Raw genomic sequence first — 27,842 nt, 5'->3', positions numbered from 1 at the left:
CTGAAATTTGCTTTCAAATTTTTATGCACTTTTAAACATATTTATGCCGATATTTTTCTAAAATTCTGTTGTTAAAGATTCTCCTTTTCTCTAATGGTCTCTCCTCCTCTGGCTCCCCCACCTGCCCACCTGAGAAGGTTTCTCCCCCCTCATCCTTTTAACCGGCTCAGCTTTGTTAATCCTCACAATGACCAATGCAGATATGTGCGTGCGCTCGTTTCAGGACACGCTGCAATGTACCATCGGTACGCGCTGGTTCAGATCTCTTTGACTCATCAGGTGGAGTTTACAGAGAGTGGGTTCTGTTGGACTTTTGAATGAGTTTAGGCGTGCAGAATGACCCGCAGGACCCCAGCAGGTCCAGCTCTCCGCATGTGGTCATGAGACGACGGGCTGCAGGGGCTCTTTATACCTCACCTGCAGAAAATTCCCTTTTTTTCTGGGATTGAGTTCCTGTCAGTGGTCCGTCACACTTCACGGATCTCCTGAAGAGTGGATGTTGCGTTTTCTCAGGTGACTTTGTGGTGTGAAACTACAGAAATGGACGGAGTCAAGAAAGGTAACATTTTCAGCTTCACATAGTAAGAAAGGCACAATAGGCTCATGCATGAACATTTAGCAGCACATTTTTAGAAAACTCTTCCTAGCTGCACTGGATTACTGATATTGTTTGCTAGCAATATAAAACAAGCAAGAAAAACTAACACTGGTTCTCTCCTCAAAGGGCTCTTTATTGCCTCTATTCTTCTATTTTATCTTCTCTTTACCTGATTTGCTCATAGCCTATCCTATAAAAGTGTCTGCAGTTAATTCTGTGCTGGTCCAACAGGTGTTAATGGGCCCATTTGGTGATAGAGCTAAGTGGGCTAAGTGCCATATTGCTCCCTATAAAGAACTAGGTCACATCTGGTCTGATAATATGAAGCCTTCAGCATACAATAGCTGTGTGATGCAAGCAAATCCTGCCTTAATTGTGTTAGATAATATTACTGGGAGTGATGGATGCAAAACCGCAGCAGCCTGGTATGAAATTTATTCAGAGTCACAAAAATGTAGAAATGCAACCACCTACATTAAGTATTACCCATCTTTTATTTGATCTTTTTCTAATCCTTAATTTCACAGATGTCCCCCCTTTGGGGGAAGCAGGCAAATCAGACACCCTGGGGTCGACCGGCTCAGCCAGGAAACGGGGAGGGGGGGCCAAGAAGGCAATGCAGGCCAACAAATCTGCCCTCCGGGCCCCTCGAGCTCTTTGCTGCCTTACCTTAAGCAACCCCATCCGCATGGCAGCGCTGGCCTTGGTGGAGTGGAAGTATCCTTTTGTCTGTCACCTGTTAGATGGAGGGATGGGGGTGCTGCAGGCACACGTTTGTACCTCAAAGCATGATGGGGAATGTCCATGCTGTTCATGCTGTGGCCTGGCTTTTTTTCCTTGACAGTTGTCTACAGGCCCTTTGATATTTTTATTCTGCTTGCCATTTTTGCCAACTGTGTGGCCATGGGGGTCACCAAGCCATTCCCAGATGACGATTCTAACCCCACCAACCACCAGCTCGTGAGTTTCCTCTGTACTGACAAACAAAACCTCTTGATGTGATATTCTGAAGCTGGAAAAACCATATTTATCAATCAGGATAAAAAGTAACAAGTTAAAGCTTTGAGGAGATTTGATTTAGCAAAGTTGTTAAATACAAAGTATAACTTTTATTGATGTGATGTTCTCTGTTTAAAAACCCCAAAAGAGCCCAACTCGTGGTGCAGTGAGTGAAGTGGCTGCACTTCCTAACATTTGTTTATTCCGTTTCAATGATCAGTTGTTTTAGATGAATCCTAACCTATCAGGAAGACCATCCGAGCTCAGCTGTTGTCTTCACCCGCCATCTGATCACTTGCTTCTCTCTTAAAGAATGTGGGACTAATGAGCCATTTTGGGACCTTGTCTTCACTTGAAGTAAATGTTAGTCTCTTTCTCAAAGTGATGTGAGGACACCGTTAGACTGATTGAAGTCCCGAGGGTACATGAATGCAGTTATGGCTGTTTTTAAAAATCCATTCATTTTGTATGTTTGTTTTGTTTTTTTGCCAGACAGAAGGAGGTTTTTGTCTTCTTTTTTTGCTGTGAAAGCATAAACAGGAAGTGAAAATTCTGTTTCCTCCTGAGTCCTGCTGGGTAAGGAGGACATTAGAGGAGAAAAGTTGCGGCGTGACCTCGGTCTGGTGAGGCTGTCAGGGATCATGAGCTACTTAAACACCGACCATCTGTCCCACCTGTTCTCCCTTTTCGCAGACCTTTTCTTTGTTTTTACCATGCTGTTCATTTATGTGGGGTCCAATGTGAAACAGGAACAAATATAGTGTATAAAATATCATATTTAACCCATTAAACATAATATATTCATAAATCGTGCAGAATATCACTTCATAGCTTGAAACAATCCTTCCATTGATTGCATAAAGTTATTAAATGAATGAGCCTGAGCTGTGCAAGAAATCTGCAGACATGCACACCTGCTTGCAGCAGGATGGATATCCACAGATCCCTTTATTGGATTTCACAGAACAGTTAAGCCGACTGTGAGATCTGTTGCAGGGACTTCACATGTCTTAACATTTTTGGACGGAGTGTGAGTGAACGTTACTGTAACAGTGAAACATAGCTTTCCTACATTAACCCACATCATTCCTGGCTCATGACGGTAGACTCAGGAAACGTGAACATGACGGTGATTAGCAGCTTTAGGGTGAACGTTGCAGAACAGGGGACCCGGCCAGAGACTTGAATGCCTCAGCCGGTAGGTCAGGAGGTTAGGATGCTCCTTGGATCAACTCTTAATCCTCGTGTTGCATTGATTTTTGTCGCTTCTTTGGTTAAAGTTATGGCTCAGAGTTACCACTGAGGTTTGTTTTTAATCGTTGCATGCAGCCACATGAAGTGAAGTTGGTGTTTCCTCAGTAACTGACCTGATATTTATCCCAGCCTGACAACTTCACTGTATTTAAAGATCATGGTCTAAAGAAAAAACATGTTACCATGTTTATTAGTCAAATCAATGCCTGGCCTCCACATTTTCATCACATCTGTGTTGTCCAGACTTTCTTACTTAATCCCTTTGATTCCTGTGGTTTTGAGTTGCCGATGACAACCGCGACATTCCTGGAGAAATGGTGGCTTAGAAAAAAAAAAACACAAAAAAAAGCATAAAATACCAAAGATACCGACAGTTTAAGGTATTTTACAATAATTACAATTGAATTCCGCCATTTTTAATGGTCAGTCATGATCAAACACAAAATACAAAAAAAAAAAAAAATGTTGATCAAATGATGTGAAATTTTCAGACATAAAGTCCTTTAATCTGAAACAGAACTCTAGGTCATTTTTAACAGATGAACATAATGTGGTAGTAGTAGTAGGGGTAGTAATAGTTTTCAAATTCAAAATGGCATTTTTCCCTAATAATTTTGTTTGTTTTTACTTTTCTTCCCAAATCTTTCATTGAAGTCAATCGTCTGGCTGTTAATTATAAAGTTTTTACTCGATCTCTCACACAACAGCTTCTCTTTTGTGTTCAGGAACAAGTGGAGTACGTGTTCCTCGTCATCTTCACCATTGAGACCTTCACAAAGATTCTTGCCTACGGCCTCGTCATGCACCCCAGCGCCTACATACGCAGCGGGTGGAACTTGCTTGATTTCGTCATTGTCATTGTCGGGTATTGTAGTGCAACATGGAGTCACAGTATCCGTGTTTGAATCAAAAACAGGATGGGAAACAGCGGTTTTGTTTGTCTGAGCAGGTTGTTCAGTGTGATGGCAGAGGGCATGACGGACCATAAACCTGGAGAGGCCCATCACGCTGCGGGGAAGCCCGGAGGCCTGGACGTGAAAGCCCTCAGAGCGTTCAGGGTGCTGCGACCGCTGCGTCTTGTTTCCGGAGTACCAAGTGTGTTTCTCATTTATCACTGTTTGGTCAAAGGTCACGCCTGTTCGTCACCCTGCTGAGAACTGTGTGCTTTGTGCTGCCAGGTCTACAGATTGTGTTGAACTCCATTATGAAAGCCATGGTCCCCCTGCTGCACATTGGTATGCTGGTCATGTTTGTCATCATAATCTATGCCATCATCGGCTTGGAGCTCTTCATCGGCAGGATGCACAAGAGCTGTTACGACATCAGCACAGGTCCCTGCCCTGCTCTGCTCTGGCTCTTGCTTGGTGTTTGGTGGATGAGTAACTCAGTACCTGCGGATCTGCTGCTGCAGGCCTCATGGTGGAGGATGATCCGTCCCCCTGTGCGTTCGCTGGGAGTGGGCGCTTCTGCGTCACCAACGGCACAGAGTGCAGGGGAAAGTGGGAAGGTCCTAATGGTGGAATCACAAACTTTGACAACATTTTCTTCGCCATGTTGACAGTTTTTCAGTGCATCACCATGGAGGGATGGACAGACGTCCTCTACTGGGTAAGACTTCTTGGATCCTCAATTGTTCATTTCATTTCCAGGCCGACGGTCCTCCCCTGAGTTGTGTTTGTGCCTCACTCCACAGATGAATGACGCCATCGGTTTTGAGATACCCTGGATTTACTTTGTTTCTTTGGTCATCTTCGGGTCGTTTTTCATCATCAATCTTGTTTTGGGTGTTTTGAGCGGGTAAGTGCAGGCTTCCTCTTTACTCCCAGTCAGTTAAGAACCAATCGTTGGTCATTTTCTGCATGTTCTGATGCGCTCAGAGAGTTTTCCAAGGAAAGAGAAAAGGCCGTGGCGCGAGGGGAGCTGCAGAAGGCGCAGGAGAGCAAGCAGATGGAGGAAGACATGATAGGCTACATGGACTGGCTGATAGAAGCTGAGGATGTGGACGAAGAAGGAAATAAGCGTGAGTTCAGCACACGTTTGTGCTCAAGTTAGCCTAAAAATGTGATTCAAGGCATAATCAGCCTCTGTGTGTCTGTGAAGGTGCTGCAATCGCAAAGAAAAAGATGATGAAGAAGTTTGGCTGGTACAAACACAGCGAGGACGGAGGAGGTGAGGCAGCTGCTCCTGACACTGTGGTTGGGTTTGCGTGGCGCCGCAGCACAGACTGTCTTTCTGTGTTTCATCACAGAGTCAGACTCCGATGACGACATTGCGTACCTCGATGACGACAGTGGATTCTGCGCTTCACTCATGTAAGTCGACGGCAGAACGACGACTTTCACATTTATTATAAATGAAAAATTCTGACATGTTGATTTGCTTTTGTCTTTTCCTGTTTAGGGCCAAAATGATGGCTAACAGCTTCTGGTGAGATCCACTAATAGTTGTAAAACATCAAACCTTTGAGAACGTTTGTGTCATCCAATCATCTATGATATTTAATAGAAATATTTTTTACATGTTTTAAACATTGCAGAACAATGGATTGTTTTAGAAAACCAATGGCTGATCATAGATTTTCACTCACTAATCATAATGTGTTCATAGTCGTGCAGAATTTTTAGTTATGAGAGATTTGGGCTCATTTGAGCAAACATTTTAATATCTGCTCGACATAATTATACTCAAATAATAGAAAAGTGATGATTAAAACGAGTACTTTAAGCTGCTTTTATTATAACTGAATGATGTTTCCAGGTTGGTGGTTCACTCTTGACAATGCAGGAGGAAAGCCAAGCAGGGCAAATGAAAGTATAACTATTGTTTGGGATTTTCTCCCAGTTGATCCAAGTCATCCGAACCATATTAGCGTAAAAGCATGCTATGTTTTTTTTTTTTTTTAACTTGTCCTGTCCATCAGCTGGGCAGACAGATGAGAGCTGAGGGCCTCTTGTGTTGGACATATTTTACTTTAACAAGAGGGGTTATTAATCTTCAGACAAACCAAAGGTATGTCTGAATAAACCCCTTTTGTAATTGAGGCCAAACTTTATTAATTTCAATCATGTCTAAAAATCTTTGGTGTTGGACCGGACGGAAAAGGAAAGAGGGGAAGAAGAGAGAGGGACGTTAGAGAGAGGGGGGGTAGGGGGTGATAATAGGAGGGGAAGGGGGATAAGACCATGAAGCAGCATAAAGCAACAAGTTTACTGGTTGTTAATCATTATGGTAAGGTTCAAATGTAGAAAAAAAAAGAAAAAGAAAAAAAAAAGGGGGCGGAGCCTGTCCACACACACACTCAAATGTTATAAACACACCTGCTAGCTGCAAAAATGTCCACCTGTCGACATGTACACAAAACAGATAGTGTTCACACGCATACTTATGCCTTAAAACCAACTAGTGTGAAATATTTCAGTCATTCAGTCATGCAAACTGTTAGTGCAAAGGTGAGCTAACACCAGTGCTCAGGTGAGTGTTTATGTTCTTCTAAAATGGATGGTGGAACGTGAAAAGAAGGAGGGAGAGTGCCCAGCCATCCCCACCCCAAGACCCCCACCGCAGCAGCAGCGGCAGCCGCAATCCCCCCAAGGCCACACGGGAACTGGCAGGGAACAACCCCCGCCCGGGCGACCAAGCCCGCCACCCAGGCCAGGGCCAGCAGGGCCGCCGCAAGGCCCCCAGAGCCAGAGGCCAGGGACGCACGGAGGGAAAGAGAGCGCCGCCCCAGCCCAACCAGGAGAGCAGCTCCCCCGCCGCGCCGGGAGAACCCAACGCAGGGCCCCACCGAAGAAGGACGCCCACAGCCCCAAACGAGCACCCCACCACCACCCAGGAGTTCCGGGCATCCCCCCGCCCCAACCCCAGGTACGAGCCAGGACCCCCCAAGGGAGACCCGCTCCGCACTCCAGGCAGCCATCCGCCCGGCCCACGGTTGGTCCAGGGAGGAGCGAGGCAGGGGCCCGCCGCCCCCGCCCAGGAGGGGGGAACCCCGGGGAAAAAAGAGGGCCCACAAGGGGTGTTGTAAATATGGCCCGACCAGGCTCGGCCACAGTTGGAAATTTGGCGGGGCCCAGCACTCAGGAGCAAGGACCAGAACCCACCCCCCAGGGACCAGACACCCCCGGCTCAGATGTAATGTGAACCCCCCCACCGCGCGGAGAGAGCACCGCCGGGCCCAGGAAGCCGGCACCCCGGGGACACGGCCGCCGCTGCAAAGGGGCCCGTACCCCCCACCAGGGAAGAGGCAGGGGACAGACGGACCCAGGTCCCACCTTCCTTGCAAAATGTGTGTGCGTGTATGTGTGTTTGAAAGGGTGTGTGTGTGCATGTGTGTGTGTTTATGTTGGGATGTATATATTGAGGGGGGAGGGGTGTGTGTACTAAGGGGGGTGCGGTTAAAATTGGCGGGTAGGGCACTAAGGGGACATCTCCTGATTACTCACAGTGACGTCCCCTCACCCTCCCCACCAAGGGGCCCTAAATGTCTAAGGTGCGGTTAAAATTGGCGGGTAGGGTGCTAAGAGGACATCCGCTGCTTGCTGGCAGTGATGTCCAAGCACCCCCCCTACCAAGGGCCCTACATGTCTAAGGTGCAAATAAAACCGAAAGAGGGGGGGCCCACTCCATACGGCAACCACAGGAGGGGGGCCACTGCCTAGTAAACCCCCCCCCCCCAAGGCTCATCGCAGGCTAAGCCCCCCACCCCCTCACCCTATTATGAGGTTACAGCTGTCGTCCCCCCCCCCCCCCCCAGCAAGGGGGCCAGGCCCACCCAGCCCCGGGGCCCCACCCCCGGAGGCGCAGACACCCCAAGCCCAGCACCACCACCCCCACACAGAGAGAGAGGAGCCAGAAAGCGCCGGCCCCCCCCGGAGCAAGCCCAGGCCCCCACCCCCAAACGCCAGCCCTAGAAGAGCTCGATCAGGCCTCGACGGGACCGAGGCAGCCAACCGGCCGGGGAAACCGCCGATGGCCTCAGCGGAGACCCCGACCCGTCAACCCCCCCTGCCCCGTACCATACCACGGAGCATGCTGTGTTTTTTAAGGATAGGAGCAGTGAGCTTGTGGCCCACCTGGCAGATTTTATACTGTACATCACAAAGAAGTTCTTTTTCCAACGGCATTTCTTCATCTGCTCCTGATTCACGATTTGAATAAAGAAATACTCAGAAATGAAAATTGAATCTTATCTTTCGTTATATTTGTTATCCATGATCAGAAAAATGCCACAAGAGCATTTTAAAACTACAAAGAACACCTTTTTTTTTGGAATGGGTCTTAAAAAGATGACCCCACTTAAACAACTTGGAGGACAGGAGCTTTATTTCCTCTATGTGTTTATAAATTGTTGGTTTTGACAAAAATCCACTTCCTCAGTCTAATAGAAAACACACTAATAGGGAGTTAAAAAAACTCTCCTTAAAGTAAAGCAAAACTAAAGCTCTCCATTTGCCGCTCTTCATTGTAATAATCTTTTTGTTTTTAGTGACCAGCTGTGCCAGCTCAACCACACTTTCAGGAAGAACTGCCGTGTTGCAGTGAAGACCACCAACTTCTACTGGCTGGTGCTGCTGCTCGTGTTCCTCAACACCGTGGCCAGCGCCTCCGAGCATTACGGTCAGCCGAAATGGCTCACGGAGCTGCAAGGTGATCCATCCCTCGTGACGTCGCAATGTGGTGGACTCTTGGAGGAACTCTTCACGCTGTTGCTCTTTGTCCCTCAGAGCGAGCCAACAAGATCCTGCTGCTGCTGTTCACTCTGGAGATGTTGATGAAGATGTACGCCTTTGGCCTTCAGATATATTTTATGGCTTTGTTTAACCGCTTTGACTGCTTTGTGGTGTGTGGCGGCATTCTGGAGACCCTGCTTGTGGAGATGGACGTCATCCCGCCCATCGGCATCTCGGTGCTGCGCTGCATCCGACTCCTCAGGATCTTCAAAATGACTCGGTGAGCCGCGGAGGAGCGGCTGAAACTCATGGCAGACCTGACCTCATGTCCTCCTAACGTGTCTTCATGCCCTGTCTTCATTTTTAGGCACTGGGCTGCCCTCTCTGATCTGGTCACCTCACTACTCAACTCCATGAAAGCTATCTGCTCCCTCCTGCTCCTGCTCTTCCTCTTCCTCATCATCTTCGCTTTGTTAGGAATGCAGTTGTTTGGGGGTAAATTTAACTTTGACGAAACCCAGATGAAGAGGAGCACCTTTGACTCGTTCCCTCAGGCTTTGCTCACGTGTTTCCAGGTGATCTTCAGAGCATCAGTCCACAATTCACTTCACCGCTCTTCTTCAATCTAATTCTTCTCTGTATTCTTGCTTCTTGGGTTACAGATCCTCACGGGAGAGGACTGGAACGCTGTGATGTACGATGGGATCATGGCATACGGAGGGCCCATCTTCCCCAACATGGTGGTGTGCATTTACTTTGTCATCCTTTTTGTCTGCGGTAACTGTATCCTTTGCCACAAGCGATCCACGCAGATTCCGAAAGCATTGATATGTTTTTCCAAAAAGAAGACATTCTTTCCTAAATGCTCTGATCAGACATCCTCCTCAACGTCTTCTTGGCTATTGCTGTGGACAACTTGGCAGGAGGTGGAGAAAAGAAAAAAGTGGAGTGAGTTTCAGTTTCCTTCACCGTCAGACACCGTATTCCCTCGTTTGTCCATTTTTTCTTCAACAATTGAGCTGAAATGCTAGAAAAGCAGCTTTGATGTGTTTTTAGAGAGAAAAAAGAGGAGGAAGAGGAGTGGGATGAAGATCAAGAGAAAGAAGATGAGGATGCAGGGGTATAGCCTTCTAATATCTTTCATTGGAAACTAGATTATTCATAGAAAATGCCATAAATCAGAGCAGCTGATGTTTTTTTTTGTTTTGGGTTTTTTTGGGTGTAGAATGAAGAGGATGACTGGCCAGAGAACGAAGAGCTGAGAGCCATCGAGGGACTGGAAGGTGAGGGGTGACGGAAACATAAACCAGGCTAATTCGGTGGCTTTGTCACCGTCTCTCTCATTTCCTTTGAAGGAGTTGCTCCACTGAAGCCAGAATTCTCCGGGCCCAAAGAGAAGATTGTGCCGATCCCAGACGGAAGCTCCTTCTTCATCCTCGGAAAGAAAAACTGGTAATTTGGGATGATGCACCCTTCCTGCATGCTCTGTTGTCAGTACCCAGATTTCATGTCACCTCCTTCTCGTCATTCCTCAGCTTGCGAGTCGCCTGCCACAACCTCATTCATCACCCCTACTTCACCAACTTCATCCTCATCTTCATCATCCTCAGTAGCATTTCTCTGGCTGCAGAGGATCCAATCAAATCTCATTCGTTTAGAAATATTGTAAGCCGTCATGTTCTCCGGCTCCTAATCCTGACTGAAATCTGCTGACAGAGGCTGACGGCTGGACTGGCTTCTGTCCTCCTCAGGTGCTGGGATATGCTGATTATGTCTTCACCTCAGTCTTCACCGTGGAAATCGTGCTCAAGGTAACAGTTTTAGTGAAATTCAAGACTTTGGGCTGAGACACCCTTTAGTGGCTTTGCTTTTTCTGTTGCAGATGACAGTTTACGGAGCTTTCCTGCACACGGGCTCCTTCTGCAGGAACGCCTTCAATCTCCTCGACCTGCTGGTGGTCAGTGTGTCCCTCACCTCTTTTTTCCTGCAGTGAGTGCAGTAGATTCCTACTTTGACTTTTTCTGTAGTTTTCTTTTACTTAAGTTGTAAAATGTACTGATTGCAACTTATTCCTTCTGTGCATCATTGAACTATTAATTAAAAATGGTTCACTAGGTCGTTTGATAAAAAACACGATTGCTGCTTTCAGTTCAAGCGCCATCTCTGTGGTGAAGATTCTTCGTGTTCTTCGAGTTCTCCGGCCTCTTCGAGCCATCAACAGAGCCAAAGGATTAAAGGTCCATCCTGGTTCTGTCTTTTCACTGCAGTTTGTACTTTTTTGCGCTGTTCCAAAAACATTCAGGAATGTTAAAATATATACATTTATGTAACTAGTGTTGAAATTCAGGAATTTAATCTTTTTGCATTATTAAATATACATTTTAGATTGATTAATTAGGACTGGGTTTAAAATGAATATTTTAAGTATATATGACAAAACAATGTCAATAATTGTATCAATTTGGATAATATTAAACTACCTCAATCTCTTTAGGGAGTTGTTCTAATGCATCTGAAATAGAATAGGATTATAATCTTCTTGAAACACCAGATTACAAACTAGAAAACTCAATGAGGGGGGGCATGCCCACTCTGAAGGCTTAGAAAATTACAGAAGAGATGAGATTATTTAAAAATGCTACAATTTTAAAGTCTGATCATTTGTTTTGACTAAGGGGTAACAATGACATTCTCTCAAAATGTAAAACGATCAAACAGAAAAAAGAAATAAAGTGGATAATGAAGTGGAGAAACACAAACAAAAAAAAGCAATTTTGTGGTTTAAAATCTAGAACTTGAAAAATTTTTTTTTTTTAAATTCTTTGAATTTTAGCTGGACTTCACCTTGCACATCAATGTCTTAACTTTATTTTAAAGGAATTCACTGAGAAACCTTTTTAAACAAAAAAAATGTTTATTTTATGTAAAGTTGCTAAAAATGAAAAAGGCCCCTGGAAAAAACAATTCTTCATTGCATTCCTGTATTTTTTATTCAAAGTTTTTGGTCATTTAAGCACCGCATGGACAGTCTGTCAGTAACTCCTGCTGTGTGTGCGCCTCTGGTGTTTTTCCCTCCAGAACGTGGTTCAGTGTGTGTTCGTGGCGATCCGCACCATCGGCAACATCCTGATCGTCACAACCCTCCTTCAGTTCATGTTTGCTTGTATTGGGGTTCAGCTTTTTAAGGTGCCTCCTCAGACATTTTTCAGAGGATTTCCTCTTTGCTTCTTGTGAGCGAGGACGTTTCATTCCAACCTCTTCCTCTGTGTTGGACGTTGCAGGGCAGATTCTACAGCTGCACAGATGAAGCCAAACACACTCCAGAGGAGTGCAAGTCCGTTTCCCGTCCTCCACAAGTCCTCAGCCCCCAAAAGTCTGAACGCGTTAAAATAATCAATATGTGTTTGATTCTAGGGGAACGTTTGTGGTTTACAAAGACGGGGATATGAACCACCCCATGGTCAAGGAGCGGATTTGGGAGAACAGCGATTTCAACTTTGACAATGTGCTGATGGGAATGTTGGCCTTATTTACAGTTTCAACCTTTGAAGGCTGGCCACTGTGAGTACAAACTGTTTTTTTTTAAGTTTAAAATGAGTTACTCTCAACTCAGCGGGTCTGCAACCTTTAACACAGGTCGATTTCTCACTAGACACAACCAAATAAGAGCCACGACGTCTAACATCATCCTTTAGAAAGAGAAATCATTGATTTGTATTTATGTTTTTGCTACTATTATGATAAAAGTAAATTAACTGTTTTTTTGGCACAAACAGAACATGAACATAAAGAAAAAATTGCACTTTTTATCAATATGAAATAGTTCATAACTTTTGACAGAGGTTCATATCACTCCCTTTCAAAATAAAAGACATCCTGTGCCACATTGGATCATCTCAGTGCAGAAAATGAGTAGTAGTGATGTCAGCAGAAATGTAAAAAAACATTTGTGCATCTCAGCCAGAAATGCATAAATCTAACTAACTCAAATTAAATCAGAAGTAATTAAGTGACTTTTACCATAAGGGGCACTTAAAATCCTTGAATTTGTTAAAAAATGGAAAATCCGTCTATAATCCGATTAAAGTTTGAATTCTGTTTGTGCTCACTCACCTCAAATTGATTTTCAGTGGTACGAAAATCTGTCAGTGTTTTAGTTTGACCTTGGAGGATTGATGGATTGTTGGATGATTACAGGAACCTCATGGAGTGTTAAGAACATTCCTGTGACTGTTTGTAAATGAGTTAAATAAAGTTTGAGCTAGTTTACTTTACTTTTTTCCGTAACTACTTACTTACTTTTTCCTTTCAGTTACTTTTTTAAAACTGAATTTTTAAAAAATGTCTTTAACCTGAAAGCCACAATGGAGGAATAAAGGAGGCACATGTGGCTCCGGAGCCTCAGGCTGCAGACCCCTGGTCTAGATAAACCTTTTGAACTACTGTATGTCTTCTGCTCCTGCAAACACACTAAAGAAATGAGCCAGCATGTCACTGTATTCGTAATATAGAAGTACCTAAACGTAATTCTTTTCTGATTGCAAGGAAATAAATCTTTTGTCTTTCTGTGATTATAGATAAGAAATATCTACATCAAATTGATGTTACTCTGAAATACATTTCTGCCTCCTTAAGTCATAAAATGTTTAACATTTAATGTAATTTTGTGTATTATCAATAAAGGCTCCTGTACCGGGCCGTGGATGCAAACGCCATCAACCGAGGCCCCATCTACAACTACAGAGTGGAAATCTCCATCTTTTTCATCATCTACATCATCATCATCGCCTTCTTCATGATGAACATATTTGTGGGTTTTGTCATCATCACATTTCGAGAGCAGGGAGAGGCCGAGTTCAAGAACTGCGAGCTCAACAAGAATCAGGTTGGTTTTAGTGAGATGGATGCGGTTCATCATACTGAGTCCTAAAAAAAAGAGCCCAATTTGGAGGTTATGTCAGACTGAACGCTGGTTTCTTCAAAACAGGGAGCAGTTTTTAAGCTGCAACTTTGCTGAAGTTTTAGGTGGAAAGTTCTTTGAATGATGATCATCTCTGAAATTGTCTTTTTTTGTTGGTATCGGGGTTTTCTTATTTTTTAACTGTGTGGCAATGGGGGGGGGGGGGGGGGCACAAAATACAAAAACGTACCCATTTGTTGACCAGCTCCTCTGCTGCTTCCTCCCCCTCCAGCGTCAGTGTGTGTATTATGCTCTTAAAGCTCAACCCATCAAGATCTACATTCCCAAAAACCCGTCTCAGCTTAAATTCTGGAGAATCATCAACTCCAGCCAGTTTGAGTACGTCATGTTTGTGCTGATTCTGGGAAACACGCTCACTCTGGCTATTCAGGTACACCGGCCTTCAGGTGTCTGTCACAGCTGTGAGCCCTCTCACTGCCTCACTGATACTGCTTCATCTTCTTCTTCCTCAGCACTATGAGCAGTCCAAACTGTTCACCTCCGTCATGGACATCCTCAACATGATCTTCACCGTGGTTTTCACCATTGAGATGATCATCAAGCTGCTGGCTCTGCGTGCTCATGTGAGGCTTCGCTCTGAGCGTCACGCAGGCTCCTCAGGTGTGTGCGATCCTCACGCTGCAGTTTCTCATTCACAGCACTACTTCATTGATCCTTGGAACTCCTTCGATGCTCTGATTGTGGTCGGGAGCGTGTTGGACATCGCCGTCTCTGAGTTTAGTGTAAGTTTGCTCTTCTATAACCAGAAGTCAATGCAAAAGATCCCACAACAAGTGTTGTAGAGTTTGTTTTGATTTCCTTTCAAACAAACATTACAAGGGTTATGATATATTTATAATAAACCCCTTGGAATAAATCTTTAAAATGTTTTAGTTTCGTTGAGTTACACCTGTTTTTAAGACATTTTTTACATTGTTTTGGCCTTGTATTTGCTTTTATTTTTGGATTCATAAAAAAATATTTTTTCTCTGCACATTTGATGTTTTTTATGAAACATAAAACATTTTTTGTTATTTTTGCATTTAAGGATGACAGCTTTTTCTACTTTCTGAATGGAGTTTTTTTGGACAATTTCGGGTTTATGACGGAGTTAATGTGGAATATAACCAAAACATAAACGGGGAAAAAAAGCTGGGATTTTACTAAAAAGATGAATAAAAAGATCCCAGACTACTAAGGGTTAAGTGTAGCATTTTGAGGAGTGTGCTTTATCGTCATACAAAAAATACAAACAGAAAAGAAGAAGATATCAGGAGACAGTTTTTGCTGTTATGACATATTTTTGCTTTTGTCCTACAAGTGAAGTCATTAAAGTTTTTCTTTTCTGATGCTACCTTTGATCATCCAGGGAGGGGGAGGAGGAGGAGGCCATGGAGAGGTGAGAACCGGGCTCCCAGTGTCTTATTTCCAAGCTTCACATTGGTTTTATTTCTCAAAAGTTTTCTTTTAGTGCACAGGTTATTTTGTATTTTTTTTAAAGTACATTTTCTCCAGGGTGGCGGTGGTGGTGGTGGTGGGGGTGCAGGAGGAGGAAGCGGGGGCGGGAAAGGAGAGCACGCAAAAGTGTCCATCACGTTTTTCCGTTTGTTCCGAGTGTTGAGATTAGTCAAACTGCTCAGCAAAGGAGAAGGCATCCGTACTCTTCTCTGGACGTTTGTCAAATCCCTGCAGGTCAGCGATTCCTCACGATGCAAACATTTGGTCGTCACGACAGTTTCCATAATAGTTCTGTCTCCTCTGACCTTCATCGTCAGGCTTTACCGTATGTCGGCCTCCTGATCGCCATGATCTTTTTCATCTATGCTGTGATCGGCATGCAGGTAAGGGGAGATATCATTCATCCATTCAATTATTATTTGGTTTCAGCTTAATTATCATTACGGACGGCTTTGACTTCCAGATGTTTGGGAAGATAGCTGTCGATGATGAAACAGAAATCAACAGAAACTGCAACTTCCAGACTTTCTTCATGGCAGTTCTGGTGCTTTTCAGGTCAGAGCTTCCATCGAACTTTCATTTGTTCAGACATTTTATTTTTAATCGTTCATTTCCCTTCACCTAAAATAACAAAAACGCCTTAATGTGCGTGTTTTAGAGAACTCTGCTGTGCCTGTTTGTAGGTGTGCCACAGGAGAACAGTGGCAGCAGATCATGCTGGGAGCTCTGCCCGGCAGACGCTGTGACCCGGAATCTGACACTGAGCCCGGTGAAGAGTTCACCTGTGGCAGCAACCTGGCCTACATTTACTTCATCAGCTTTTTTATGCTCTGCGCTTACTTGGTGAGTGAGGAGGATTACTGCTGATCTGTCCTTGTGCTTTTAGGCGGCACATTTCAGATATTTAGATTTGCAGTTTTAGGAATTTTCTGTGCTGTCTTCGCCTACTCGATATTTTGTAGATCCTTCCATGGATTTTAAACAGCTAAATTTAGCACGGCCATGTATGGCTAAGCATCAAATGAATTCCTCTTCCACAGTTTCATAGACTTTTTTTTTTTTGACAAATACGGACTCAGATGCTTTGTACATTTTTAAGAATGACATTTTTACACTTAGGCAATGTTGCCTCATTTTCATTTTCAGTCAAAATTTGCAACTTTGAAAACTTGTTTATGAGACTGATGGGAAAAATGTACTTTTTCTTCTTTTTTTTTGTGCAAAATTCATCATTAGAGAGCAGCTAGCTGACAAATCCTCTGCTGACAAAGCAGAAACATGTGCTTTTGATCAGGAACACTAGACTGGTTTTTCTGGTATCTAAATTTTAGAGTGAAAGCAGCCATTCTTCTATTCTTCTCTGTAATTTCTATTTAATATTTACTTCAACCACATTTAAGAACTGCCTATTTAGAAAGTTTTTTCCATTTCTTTGTTATAACAGTTTATGCTCTCTGTTTTTCTTTAGATCATCAACTTGTTCATCGCTGTCATCATGGACAACTTTGAATATTTAACAAGAGACTGGACCGTGTTGGGTACTCACCATCTGGATGAGTTCAAGAGAGTTTGGTCTGACTACGATCCAGAGGCCACGTATGGCATCTTTCTTTGTTGGGGCTCTCTGTCCCCATCTCACTCTCCAAAGCAGGACAGTCTCATCAGTTCTCTGTGTTTTGCAGTGGTCGGATCAAGCACATCGACGTGGTCACCATGTTGCGCAGGATTCAGCCTCCTCTCGGCTTTGGAAAGCTGTGCCCCCACCGTGTGGCGTGCAAAGTAAGGTGGCACTCACCTGCAGTCCTGTAGATATGTCCTGGATCACACAAGTAAACGGATCTGTCTGATTCTGTGCGTTCAGAGGCTGGTCGCTATGAACGTCCCACTGCATTCCGATGGGACGGTCACCTTCAATGCCACCCTGTTTGCTCTTGTGAGGACCTCACTTAAGATCAAAACTGAAGGTGACCCCCCCCCCCCCCTGCTTTTCATGCAGAAGTGTTTTTTAATTTAATGTTTGCAAGTTTGAGGTTCTTTTTTAATCTTCTCAGGGCCAATTGATAAACAGAATGAAGAACTGAAGATTATTATTAAGAAGCTCTGGAAAAGAACAAAGCCTAAACTCATTGATGAGGTGATTCCGCCCCCTAGAGGTAAATCATAAATTTACAGCCATCCCATAGGAACAATTGAATTACATATAATATTCAGTTAAGATGACTGTGTTGTAAAATTATCTGCACCTAAGTTTACAGCAGTACAGGAGTTATTTTTTTATCTGATCCTTTTTTTTTGCATTTATATATACCGGTATGATTATTCTTACAATATCTAAATATTTTATTTTTGTTCTGAAACAGAATTTTAATGTTTACATTTGCAGAATTTCTGCAGAAGCTGTTACCTTAAAAGAATACACATCAACCTCTAGTTCATTTTATTGTCTTTCAAACAGAATTGATTGTGGTTTAGCGTGTCATTAGTTCGACGGCCCTTCTTGACCACCCCATTAAAATGTCCTCAAGTCAAAAAATTTAAGGATGTATTGATAATAAAAGTCAAGAAATGATTTTGAATATGAAGAAGATTCAGCTAAGTGAATGTAACCTTCACCAACAGATCAACCATTTACAAACTCTCTTTCCGTTTTAGGGGATGAGGTGACATGTGGAAAGGTTTATGCCAGTTTCCTGATTCAGGACTACTTCAAAAAGTATCGCAAAAGAAAAGAGAGGGAGAGGAAATCTAAGAAGAAAGACAAGGCAGCGGCTCTTCAGGTAAGAGTGCTTTTTGCCTGGCGGACTGCTTTTATTGTGTTTTATATAAAAATGGACAGAGATTTAATTTCCCCTATTAATATTAAAACTCTACTTTTAAAGCTGATTCTGCACTGACAGTGTTTGCTGAACAAATGTTTGACCAAAATCAAAATCCTCCCTCGTTTACTCGTCAAAAAACATCTATGTGGAAAAAATCTATGCTATAGAAAACGTAAGCAGCCTATGTATCATTATTCTCTCATCAACATGAGTGATACAGGAATAATTACACCAGCCTTATAATATTGTGACCATACTACATTATTTATAACTTAAGAAGTCAATATTGGTAAAAAAAAAAAAAAAAAAAGGTTAAAAACCACTAAGGAGCATATTTAAATGTTTTTCGTCTCCCCAAAAGCTCAGAGAAAAGGAAAGAGTAGTTGTTATCTCCTTGTTTGGTTTCCATAATGCTTACTCTTTCTGCATAGGTCTTTTTTCATATCCAGACAGTAAAGACAATACTTTGATGAAAACTTTGTAGCCAGCTTTTTAAATAATGAAATGACATTTTTTGCTCTTTTTCTTTTTAGCAAGGTCTGCGGACGCTGCACGACCTGGCCCCAGAGATGCGCCTGGCCATGGCCTGTGACCTGGATGAAGAAGAGGCCACAGAGGGTGAGATGACAGGGGACGAGATATTTGACAGTGAGCCTGGAACTTCAGTGAACACCACACCGGCACCCACGCCGATGCCACCTCTGGAGGTGCTGGTAGAACAGACCGCCGCCATTTATATTGAGCCGCAGCCCCACGTGGTTAATGGAGGAGTGATCACCGAGCAGGTGAACGGCCTGCAGGAGCATCAGAAACCAGGATCAGAGCTGGCGGGGGTCAGCGTTGTTACAGAGCAGCCCCTGCGGTCTGAGCCTCTGCCTGTCAGGTACTGTTGAGATCCACATTTAAAATTTTCATCATCGATATGTTGTGTCCTGATTCCCTGATCTCTGTTTCCAACTCTCAGCGTGGTCTCCATCAGTGAGTCTCCTCTTCCTCCTCCCCCGGATTTGCTGGTGGAAAGTGAGCCTGTTGCTGAAGTGGCTGCAAGTGCAGCGACAGAGCAGTTTTTTAGCAATGAGTTAGAGGCTGCAAGCCTGGCATCAGTAGACGGGTAAGAAATTAAGGAGACACTTAAGGTGTTTTTATGTTTAATACAACAGGTTTACAAGCTAATGTCTTCAATCTGGCAGGTATTCCTATCCAGAACCCATGTCTCCTCTACCAACGGATTCAGGCTTCAATGGCCAAAGTCTGGATATGACCAGCAGCATCGGAGAGATACCATACGACACTCACATTCCTGACGACTTTGTTGACCATGGCTACAGTGATGGCAACATTAACGTGGAGAGTGCTGCCGCAAGTCCCACTCCCTATGAAGAAAACCTGTACAACGGCAATGGATACACAGGTTACCACGGCAATGGCCGCGCCAGCATCAACGGCAACGAGAGCATGGTGAGCGGCTTCAATGAAAACGGCAGCACCTTCAGCGGTTTCAATGGAAATGGCTACAACACAAACGAGAACGGCGCCGCGCAGTTCGTCAGGAGACGCCTCCTCCCCTCCATTCCAAAAGGTGATGAGCCAACACTCCTGACATTCACATTTTTGTGTACAGCTCTTATTTTTAATAATTTATTATGCTTTTAATACTTATCTTGCACAGGACATCAGAAATCCTGAAAAAGGCTCTGAAATTGCAGGAAAAAATTATTCTTAGGGGTTTGATCCCAAATCCCAGAACATTTACAAGTTATTTTTTGCTTCAAGTGTACATCTTAAAAACTTAGTTAGTTAAAATTATTTAGAGGACAAAAATATATTTGATTGGTACAGATTATTAACACAGGGGCTTATTGTAGATTCTTAAATTTAAGTTTCAAGGTCTGAAAAAGTTTATGAATTTTGCATTCCATCTTTTTCATAACTGAAATGTTTCCAACTAAGCATGAAAAAGATCTGTTGAATAAATAAAATTATATTTAAAAAGAAAAGAAATTGTGTTTAAACCCTGATTTTGCACTGACTGTTTGTGGAACAGCTGTTTGACCAAATCAAAACCTCCCTTCTTTAAAACAATGATTAATAGCTAAAAACCAGACCTGGTGCTTCAGAATTGCTCAAATGTTATTTGTGAATAAACAATGAACTGTGGTGGCCGACGATCTGCAGATTTTATTGGTTTTTATTTAAAAAATGTTTTATATTTCCCTTAAGTCAAAATAGAAAAATGCAGAAACTAAAATCAGAAACCAGAAAAATAGTCTCTTTTACTCTTGTTGTCAGTGTGAACTTAGACTTAGCTTTATAACAGACCATTCTGTTATCTAAGCAAAATGATTAGAATTTTTTCTAAAATACTGCTAAATATTCATTATTAATAATACTGATGCCGTTTCAAAATATTGACCAGACTGAAGTACAAATTAGGTGAATGACTGCCAACCATAAAGTCCCAGTTGGTTTGTGGTTTTTTGTGCTGCTTTCCCTGTTGATGCGCCTCACTTCAGCTGAAACCACTGGGGGATAGAAAACTGTATTTCAGGTTGAGTGCACTTCACCAAAATCCAGAAGTAACTTGAGAATTAGTTTCAGGCTCCTTCATAATGCTATGTAGTCATGCAAATGCAAAAGCTCAAAATATGAGGTTACTGGTACATTCAGTTACACCTGCCTTCCTGTCATTTTAGGCAATAAGCCCACCTTCAACTTCCAGTGTCTGCAGCCACAAAGCAGTGTGGACAACCTCCCCATCCCCGGTAATTACCAAGGCAACACCTCCCCAACCAGATCCCGTCTGAAGGTAATGTCAGGGCTTAGGGTTTTGTTCTCTCATCTTCTTTTGCTGGTTCTCATCCTTTGTTTTTGTTTTCTCAGGCCCAGCTCAGCCTGGACTCACGGCCCAGCAGTGTGTCCTCCATGTCCACTGCCTCCTGGGCAAACACGGCAGCAGCTGGCACCACCCCAGTTCCAGGCTTAATTGCCCCTTCGGGTCGGAGGGGCAAGCTCATCTACACCCCAATGATCCTTGTGGATGAATCCAGCGGTACGAGTCAGCCGCTGTGGAGCGACGGCTCTGCCAGCTTGCCAGCAGGGAGGCGCTCAGCCTGGTACCCCGGCCAGACCAGGACCTTCACCAGCGTTCGGATGCCACCGCCTGTCAACCCGAGCTTTGTGGAGAAAGGCAGCGCAGACAGTCTGGTCGAGTCGGTGAGTTGTGAAGCAAAGTTCCAGGGGGGCGACATGGATATGTGTCTTACATTCAATCACAACGAAAAGAGACCTTATTAGGACCATTAATTCCAATGAGGAGATGTAGATACCCCTTCAACTTTTATGAAATACAAAATCCTTTTTACAAAAACGGTTTAAAACCACAGAAAACCTTTTCTAAATTAAATAATTTTTACAAAATTTTACGTTTTTACCTCTGAGTTTGTAATTTGGCTAATGCAACTTTTGAAAGTATAAGAGACTATAACTTTAAAGAAAAATAACTTTTGATTATACATTAATCTTTTCTGATGCCCCTTTATTTTCTTTTTACACCAGATTTTGATCTCTGAGGGTCTAGGCATTTACGCCAGGGACCCAAAGTTTGTGAACTTTGCCAAGCGAGAGATTGCGGAAGCGTGCCATATGAGCCTGGATGAGATGGAGAGCGCCGCTGCTGACCTGATCGCACGCGGAGCCAGCCAGTCGCTCTCCCGCTTCGAGGACGAACTCGCCGATGAAATGAACTGCGTGATTTCTTACTGACACTTGCATAAAAATGGGACATTGAAGAACAAATAGAATCACCTCTCACATGGAGTGTGTGCTTATACTAAATGTGAGGAAAGACAAATTGTATATCTGAACTTATACATCATGGTTGTGCATGAAGCACATATGTCTATGAATGCCAAAGCACTCACACAGACACACTGACTTTAAAAGCATACACAACTATGTGATTATTTGAGGGTTTTACAGAGGAGTCACCTGAGACTCCAAAAAATGTGTCACTTTTTTTCATCATTTTCTTTTTTATACTCCCTTGAATTTGGCCTCAGTAAAAACAAAACCTGGATATATTAAACGATTATTACCTGTAGATCAATAAAATTGTTTCAAACAGAAATATTGTCCATTCAAAAGCATTATATTTTAGAGAAATATTTAGGTGAACTGAATATCCTCTAAGATGCAGAATGCAAACTTGTAGCAGAAGTGTCTGAACTGTTTTGGATTGTTTGGATTTGTGGCTGTACCACAAACATATTAAATATATTTTATTTTTAAAATGTTTTATTTTTAAATGCATGTTTCATTTATTACATGTTCACTTGATGAAGGACAAGAACAGACAAAAAGAATCCATGACGGGAACTGCAGAAAAATACACTCACTGGCCACTTTAGTAGGCACACCTGTCCAACTCCATGTTAATGTTAATTTCTAGTCAGCCAATCACAATGCAGCTTCAGTGCAATTTGGCATGTAGACATGGTCAAGACGATCTGCTGCAGTTCAAACCAAGCATCAGAATGAGGAAGAAAGGTGAAGTGACTTTGAACGTGGCATGGTTGTTGGTACCAGACGGGCTGGTCTTCCTCTATCTCTAGGGTTTGCAGAGAATGGTCCGAGAAAGAGTAATATCCAGTGAGCAGCAGTTCTGCATTCGGAAAGGCCTTGTTGATGTCAGAGAAGAATGGCCAGACTGGTTCCAGCTGATAAAAAGACAACAGGAACTCAAATAACCACCGAGGTCTGTAGAAGAACATCTCTAATGTACAACACTTCCAACCTTGAGGTAGATACAAAAAAGAGAAGGCAACGTTTTTCCAAAGCACTGATGGATCCTGCCTTGTATCAACAGTTCAGGCTGGTTGTGGAGGTGGTGTAATGTTGTGGGGGATAGTTTCTAGGCACACTTTGCACTTCTTAGTACCAATGGAGCATGGTTCCAATGCCACAGCCTACCTCAGTAATACTGCTGACCATGTCCATCCCTTTATGACCACAGTGTACCATCTTCTGATGGCTACTGCTAGCAGGATAACGTGCAATGTCATAAAGCTGGAATCATTTTAGACTGGTTCCTTGAACATGATGATGAGTTCACTGAACTCAAATGGCCTCCACAGTCACCAGATCTCAACCCAATAGATCACCTTTGGGATGTGGTGGAACGAGAGATTGGCATCATTGGATGTGCAGCCGACGAAACTGTGTGATGCTATCATGTCGCTATGGACCAAACTCTGAGGAATGTTTCCAGAAACTTGTTGAATCCATGCCACCAAGGATTAAGGCAGTTCTGAAGGCAAAGGGGGGTCAAACCTGGTACTAGCAAGGTGTCCCTAATAAAGTGGCCGGTCAGTGTAAATGCAGTCACACAATCAGTAATAATAGACCAGCAATTATTCAACATCCAGTGCTTTCATGTTCCGGTCCCAAGTCCAGGTATAAATTCAGAGATTTATGTCAGGAAGTGCATTCAACGTAAAACCAAAGCCAAATCAATCAACGGATTCACAAACAGAATTTTGAAACTAGATCAGTTAAATCTTATGTTCTCAGCAACCACCACAGCTGTTGACCCACAGGGTGTTGATGATTTTGGACTACTGGTCGAAGAGAAAAAAGGTGTGTTTGTAGATAGAAGTAGAAAAGGAAGGGCAAGAGGACCTCTGAATGTGTTAACTTTGATGGAAAAAAAAACTAGAGTTTTCTCCCATGATGGAAATAATAAAGGTGAATATCCTGTGAGAGACCAGATGAAAAGGTAGCAAATCTTTACAGATTGGAAACAGGTTTGGGTCTCTTTGAGAGTGATGAGGATGAATAAGATCAGGAATTAATCCATCAGAGGAACAACTCATGTTAGATGTTTTGGAGATAAATGCAGGGAAGCAAATTGAGATGGTTTGAACACTTTAGAGTAGTGACAGTTCTTATTTTGGTAAAAATATGCTGAGGCTGGGGTTTCCAGGAAGGAGGCCTAGAATAAGATCAAAAGGGGAGGATTATGGGATGTTGTGAAGGAGGACATGAGGGTGGTTGGTGTTAGCGAGGAGGGTGTAGAGGATTGCGTTGGATGGAGGCGGGTGATTTGCTGTGTTGACTCCTAAAGACAGCAGCTGAACAATAAAGAAGTCAGACAACATCAGATTTTCACTTCCTCCCTTAAAGAAATTAGATAAATGCAAATGCGCTAACTTTGTGTGTCTCCTCTTTAATTTTGTTTTCCTATAAGTTTAGAAAAATAAAAAATCATATTATTTATGTAAAAACCTTTGAACACCACAATGCTTTCCTTCTGGGAAATGTCTTATTGAGAAGAAGAAAGAAAACATTCAACTACAAAGAGACAAAAATACAAAAACATGAACTTTAGTTCAAGTAGAGGTGTTTCGATTTAATGATTTCCATTCCTACGATCCAACCAGATCGATCTTTCTGAGGCAGAATCAAATCAAATTGACCTATACCATAAAAAATCATTCTAAAATGAGATTAATCTTTTCCAAATCGATGTTGGAAAATTCCATTTGGATTGAGACACAGTAGACTTATTTTAACATAAAATTGACCAGGTGACATCACAGCGGACAACAGACATGTGATGGCAGCAAAAAATGATCAGTCCATCATTACAGTCCAATGTGTGGAAACGCTTTGAATTTTGTAAAGACGTGACCATAGTATAGTAGAATGTTCTTATAATGTTCAGTTTTTGGCTAAAGAAGTCCTGGATCGATCTTGGATCAGTGAATCAAATCGAATCGGATCATTCAAAATGAACCAAAATCAAAAGTTAATCAAATCTGCAACCACAAGTATCAAATCGAATGGAATTGTTGTTAAAATAAATCGCTACACCCCTGTTTCTGAGACTTAAGGCAGGAACTCAACTCACCTCACCTCCCCAAAACCATAATAACAGTGTGGACTGCTACAATGTGGCCAAATTGTGCTACAAGAACCTAATTGCGGGTCAGTCCAATTCACCAAAATAAAATCATAGCCTTTACCTTATTTGTATTGTGCAAGCCTGGTTCCACCCCAAAAAATCTCTTAGGTTTGACATGATTATGAGAAAAAAGTCATCATTAAGAGACAACAACTGTTCCGTCCTCCAAAGTGGCATTTTTCCAGATTATTTAAATATTGTTTTATTTTTTTCCTCTCATTTGGGGTGATAAGGTTTACAGTCATTATGAATGTGATGTATGATCTTTTGTGCATCACGTTGCCATCTAGTGGCTAAATGTGCAGGGACATGCAAGCAGGGGATGCAGGTAGAGTGTTTCACCTGCAATCATCAGATGTATATTAAAATAAATATATCTCATTAAATCTCTGTGAAAATTCAGCTTATATGATTCTGATTTTGCGTATTGCCTGTTCAATTATAGTGTTGGCAGCGATCTGAGACAGCACCAAGCTCTGCCTCATGGTAGATTGCATAATCTTATGGACCCTGGGTTGATTGTGTTCCTTTAGCTTACTCAGTGCATGCTAATACTGTAACGCCTTGTAAAAAAAAAAAGCTGTACATTGTAGAGATTTTAATTACACATCCTCACTCTCAATTTTATTACGTAAAGCATTTCATTTTTGTCTATTCGAACTGACATAAAGCCAAACTGAAAATTCCAAATTTTCAGGCAGTGTGCCCATCAAAGAGGGCACATGTGAGCTCACGTTTGTTCTTTGGTGTTTGTTAATAAAGTTCAGTAGGAGTCTTTATTTTTCTGATTTGCTCAGACTAACTGCAAAAAAAGGCGTAAGTAGGATCACTGAAAAATGTGTCAGAGTTTGACTTTCAATCAAATGTGAAGTAATAAATACTGGATGAACAATGCTGGACCAGCACATCTTCATTTAGACTGAGAGACTTCTAAAACTAAAAGAAGATTAGAAAGACTTTTACACTAAAGTCACAGAGAATTTTGTCCAGAAAGAGAGGCACATGGACGTCATTACCAGTAAAGGTTAGACCAATTTTTTAACGTCTGTTTGTGAGCTTTAGTGTGGATGTGTGTGAAAGAGCATGCATCCTCTGTGGGGCTGCGTCTATGTTAGACTCTGTCTGCAGTATTTGCCTTGCTATGCAGTTCAGTGTTCAGGGCCCTAGGGGTGCTTGAGCACCTGCCCTTTTTGCCTTGTAATAAAAAGTACCCTCTGTTGTTTTTTTTCTTTGTTTTTTTGTATTAACATTAATACATTTCTTTTAGAGATACAAAATAAAAATATGGCTACAAAATCCCGCAGTAGTCTATTGAACCCATGTTTTGTAATACAGGGTTCTGAGCAGCTGCTGATTTTGTCTTTGCGGCTCCACTCGGATTCAGACCCACCAGAAAGAGTTAGGGACAGCCGAGGACAGCGAGAAAAGCTGCTGTCCCGCGGAACTGAAGAGACGACGTGACACTGAAGCAACTTAAATCTGAGAGTCCTGGTCTGACTATTCACCATCCACTGATTTGTATATGGTTCATATTTTAGAAAAACGCTATATATTAGTCAAGGAGATACTTTTTAGATTTGCCAGAGGTCAATGGAGCACCAATTCAAGACAGAGCAGATTGTTCAGGGACAGGAAGTTGGGTACTAAATTCAAAATAAAATAGAGGGGAAATTTTAAAAAAGTATTTATGGCGACGTATAGCTTCCTCACTAAAGGGTCTGACACTAAATGTATCGGTTTAACATAATATTTTCTGATTAGAGTTGCCTTCTTTAAACTCTGTATCATTCAGTTTCACAATCGTTTTGTATTAAAAATCTTTCCAATCTCAACACAAACCTGTGTTTGGAGGATAAGATGCAAAATAGAATTTAGCCATGAATCCAAATCTAGAGCAAGAGTCAAATTGGGTGCAGCTGTCGAGAAGTGGAGATGTAAGAGCCAAAGCGCAGGAAACTGGGCTTGGTGGCAGAAATGGAAACATTTAAGAAGTAAACCTAAACAGGACAAAAACTGTGGAGAAACTAGGAAAAAGGGCCCTGGTAGCCCCTGTGCATGTGTGGGTTTTCTCTGGGCTCTCTGACTTCTTCCCATAAAACATGCTTCATAGGTTGATTGGTTACTCTAAATTGTGTGAATGTGTGTGAGTGATTGTGGGGCAACCTGTCAGGGATGTACCCCACCTTCACCCAGCAGGCTCCGGCGACCCCATGACCTCAAATGAGATACTGAAGGTTCTGAAGATGGCATTGATGTAGGAGCCAATTTGATATGTTCTGATCAACTTTGGCTACTTTTTATTTATTTGCTTAACATTGCCTTGTATACATTTATTGAAAAACTTTATTAAACTTTGGTTGATTTATTACTTTTGTTCATTGATAGACACAGTCGACAGCGGCATGATGGGATGCAGATGTTTTAAAGCAGCTGTAATATCGGAGGTACACTTTGCACCTGAAAGCAGCACTCTTCTTGACCATCCCGTATGTTTTGCTACCCTCCAAATTACAATGTACATTGCTTCCCCCCACTAACTAAAGGCCTGTTTTATAGCCTTAATTACTTTAAATTGCCCCTGTGGGTGTGGATGCGAGGGATTGTGTGACCCGCCTTTATCCAAAAGTGGCTACTGGCTACTGCAGCCCCATGACCCCAAAGGGATGCAGCTGGTTCTGAAGATGGATGGACTTTAGAAGCACTGAGTTGCAGTTTAGAATGTATTAAGTCACACACATTCATGCAAATATTTTTGAGCCTCAGCGACAATCGCAACTGTCGACAGCTGATCGATGAGCTTGGAAATAAACTAGGAAACTCGCTTTAAATTTGCTATATTTTTGTTGCTTTCCCTTCATCTCTTACAGTAGATTCTGCTCGACAAAAATAACAGGCAAAGGATTTTCCAAAGTCAGATGTGTTTGAGTGAGTTGCGTTCCCTTTACAGAACGCCCTGTATCCACTTGAACGTGAACAATCTCCATGCGCTCCTTTCTTCATCATGACCCTCCGGGCAATCTGTCCGCTCTTAGAATAAAGCCGCGCTGTGATTGGACAGACGGTCCCACTCCTCTCTACTCCAGCTCCAGCCGCTGCTCTGACGTCAGCACGCTCAAACGCA

The 27,842-nt window shown here is 42.7% G+C and overlaps 1 protein-coding gene across 1 annotated transcript; it reads left to right on the top strand.

The window, feature by feature from the left end:
- Positions 1-862: 862 nt before the first annotated feature.
- cacna1fa (calcium channel, voltage-dependent, L type, alpha 1F subunit a) lies at positions 863-22,045 on the top strand. The gene is made up of 45 exons (XM_020704832.3): positions 863-1,315; positions 1,453-1,558; positions 3,577-3,716; positions 3,801-3,946; positions 4,030-4,182; positions 4,263-4,459; positions 4,545-4,648; positions 4,729-4,871; positions 4,952-5,020; positions 5,100-5,163; positions 5,252-5,278; positions 8,340-8,500; positions 8,578-8,803; positions 8,891-9,098; positions 9,186-9,306; positions 9,399-9,471; positions 9,580-9,643; positions 9,749-9,806; positions 9,879-9,975; positions 10,059-10,188; positions 10,275-10,334; positions 10,406-10,512; positions 10,673-10,760; positions 11,602-11,709; positions 11,805-11,857; positions 11,938-12,084; positions 13,207-13,408; positions 13,716-13,874; positions 13,957-14,067; positions 14,143-14,224; positions 14,985-15,175; positions 15,259-15,324; positions 15,405-15,496; positions 15,625-15,784; positions 16,410-16,537; positions 16,624-16,720; positions 16,803-16,905; positions 16,993-17,094; positions 17,594-17,718; positions 18,294-18,643; positions 18,725-18,871; positions 18,951-19,339; positions 20,454-20,566; positions 20,641-20,973; positions 21,316-22,045. Exons 1-45 carry the CDS (start codon positions 999-1,001, stop codon positions 21,520-21,522), a joined length of 6,324 nt encoding a protein of 2,107 aa, XP_020560491.2. The 5' UTR covers positions 863-998; the 3' UTR covers positions 21,523-22,045.
- Positions 22,046-27,842: the final 5,797 nt, after the last annotated feature.

This window comes from Oryzias latipes, chromosome 7 (assembly GCF_053564925.1).
Source record: "Oryzias latipes strain Hd-rR chromosome 7, Olatipes_Hd-rR_3.1".
Classification (NCBI taxonomy): Eukaryota; Metazoa; Chordata; class Actinopteri; order Beloniformes; family Adrianichthyidae; genus Oryzias; species Oryzias latipes.
Note: the sequence above shows the minus strand (reverse complement) of the source record. Positions and strands in the feature narration are given on the sequence as shown.